Source organism: Coenobita brevimanus, chromosome 36 (genome assembly GCF_032717465.1).
Source record: "Coenobita brevimanus isolate Jiangsu-jjx chromosome 36, ASM3271746v2, whole genome shotgun sequence".
NCBI lineage: Eukaryota > Metazoa > Arthropoda > Malacostraca > Decapoda > Coenobitidae > Coenobita > Coenobita brevimanus.
The window spans coordinates 5,572,860-5,575,359 of record NC_136989.1 but is presented as its reverse complement, the minus strand read 5'-3'; the positions used below and the strand labels follow the sequence as shown (position 1 = coordinate 5,575,359).

Sequence of the window (2,500 nt, the reverse complement as noted above, 5' to 3'; positions counted from 1 at the left end):
GGCGCCTGGTGGTTTAGTGGGTAATTACGGCGCTCCAATCGGATTGAGCCAGTGCAGGTTTATATCCAAGGGATGGTTGGGGTTTATTGCTCATGTAATGCCACTCAGGGATGAGTGAGGCTGGTCACTCTCATCTTAAATGTCAGCACCAACTTGCCTAGCCCCGGCCTCCTACGCTCCTCATGGGGCAACACAGGATTGGATGATGGATGGTTGGATGTAGTTGTAATAGTAGTAGTAGTAGTAGTAGTAGTAGTATCATTATTATTAATATTATTATTATTATTATTTTTATTATTATTATTATTATTATTATTATTATTATTATGATCATTATTATTATTATTATTATTATTATTATTACAGGGGTACAGCATGACGTTACAAGAGGTAGATCGACACGTGGAAGGAGTTTACACCTGTACGGCCGAAAATGGTGTCGGGGAGCCAGCTGAGGCGCGGATGGAGGTGGTCGTCGAGTATGCGCCGGAGATAATTACTGAAAAGGTGAGAATTGGTACCTAACACCTTTTCCTAAGCGATTTATTTTGCATGTTACTCCTTACCATCCTCTTCTGTCGTTGTGTTGTGTGTGTGTGTGTGTGTGTGTGTGTGTGTGTGTGTGTGTGTGTGTGTGTGTGTACCATCTGTGTGTGTGTGTGTGTTTACCATCTGTATGTATACCTTGTGTGTGTGTGTGTGTGTGTGTGTGTGTGTGTAAAAGAGAGAGAGAGAGAGAGAAAACTTTAATAATTTGTATCATGATCATTATTATTATCATTATTATTATTATTATTATTATTATTACTATTATTATTATTATTATTATTATTATTATTATTATTATTATTATTATTATTATTATTACAAGGTAGGGTAGTGGATGTTGGAGTGGCCCTGGTGAGAGAGGATAGTGTTTGGAAACTCCCTGTACTGTTGTTTGCAGATGATACTGTGTTGTTGAGTGAAGACGAAGGGGAGCTGCAAGGCTTGGTGGATGAGTTTGAGAGAGTGTGTAAGAAACGGAACCTAAAGGTGAATGTAGGGAAGAGTAAAGTGATGGTCTTTGAGAGAGGTGAAGTTAGTGAATGTACAGCGAGGTTGGATGGTGAGGAATTGGAAAGTGTGAGTACGTTTAAGTACTTGGGTAGTGTGATGAGTAAGGATGGAGGTTTGGAGGGTGAAGTGCTTGAAAGGGTACAGCAGGGAAGAAAGGTTGCTGGTTCCTTGAAAGCAGTGATAAGAAACAGGGAAGTGAGCATGGAAGTAAAAAAGTTACTACATGACAGTATTGTGATACCAACTCTAACGTACGGAAGTGAAGCTTGGACGTTGTTGGAAGGACACAAGTCAAGAGTGAGAGCAGTGGAAATGAGTTATTTAAGAGGAGCTTGTGGAGTCACGTGGAGAGACAGGCTGACGAATGAGGATATAAAGGAGCGTTGTGGTGTTGATGTGGATGTGATAGGAAGCGTTGTGAGGAACACACTGAGGTGGTTTGGCCATGTGGAGAGGATGGAGGGTGAAAGACTGACGAAGAGAGTGTATGTGAGTGAGGTTGAGGGTGGAAGAGGGAGGGGGAGACCGAGGATGAGATGGAGGGATGGGGTGGAGAGGTATATGAGAGAGGGGGGTGTGAGTTGGGAGCAGGGTAGTGAAATGGCGGGGGACAGGGCGACTTGGAGGCGGTTTGTTTGTGGCCACCCCAAACGGGATTGAGGCGTCTGGCAATAGATAGATAGATAGATCATTATTATTATTATTATTATTATTATTATTATCATTATTATTATTATTATTATTATTATTATTATTATTATCATTATTATTATTATTATTATTATTATTATTATTATCATCATTATTATTATTATTATTATTATTATTATTATTATTATTATTATTATCATTATTATTATTATTATTATTATTATTATTATCATCATTATTATTATTATTATTATTATTATTATTATTACAGGCCATCGTGAGGACCGGAGAGGGGGACAATGTGGAACTGGTCTGCATTGTCCACTCCAGACCAGCTGCTGAGGTGGTCTGGAGTAAGGACGGCAGACCACTTGACCTAACCGGGCATGAGGTGGAGACGGAGAGAGGTCACAGGCACGCCCTGACCATTTCGGAGGTGTCTGAGACCAATTTCGGAAGCTACGAGTGCACGGCGACTAATAGCCTAGGGACCAGCAACGCCACGGTCCACCTGTCCGGTAAGTCCGTTAGGGTTTGAATATTTGAACTGAATTTGAATGGTGGCGGTTTAACGGTTCTTGGTCTTCTTCGGTTTTTGTCTATCTGTCTGTCTGTCTATCAATCTATCTATCAGTAGCCAGACGCCATTATGTCTGTCTGTCTATCTATCTCTTTTGGCGTCTGGCTAGAGATAGATAGATAGATAGTTCAGGGTCCAGTAACGCCACGGTCCACCTGTCCGGTAAGTCCGTTAGGGTTTGAAAATTTGAACTGAATTTGAATGGTGGCG

General features: G+C 40.8%; 1 protein-coding gene across 1 annotated transcript in view; it reads left to right on the top strand.

Annotated features, from left to right (window-relative positions):
• LOC145396335 (limbic system-associated membrane protein-like) overlaps positions 1-2,500 on the top strand; it is a 117,860-nt gene that overhangs the window by 111,141 nt on the left and 4,219 nt on the right. The window contains exons 6-7 of the mRNA XM_080269734.1: positions 367-507; positions 1,982-2,228. Coding sequence (XP_080125860.1) covers positions 367-507; positions 1,982-2,228 — 388 coding nt within the window. The remainder of the gene's footprint in view (positions 1-366; positions 508-1,981; positions 2,229-2,500) is intronic.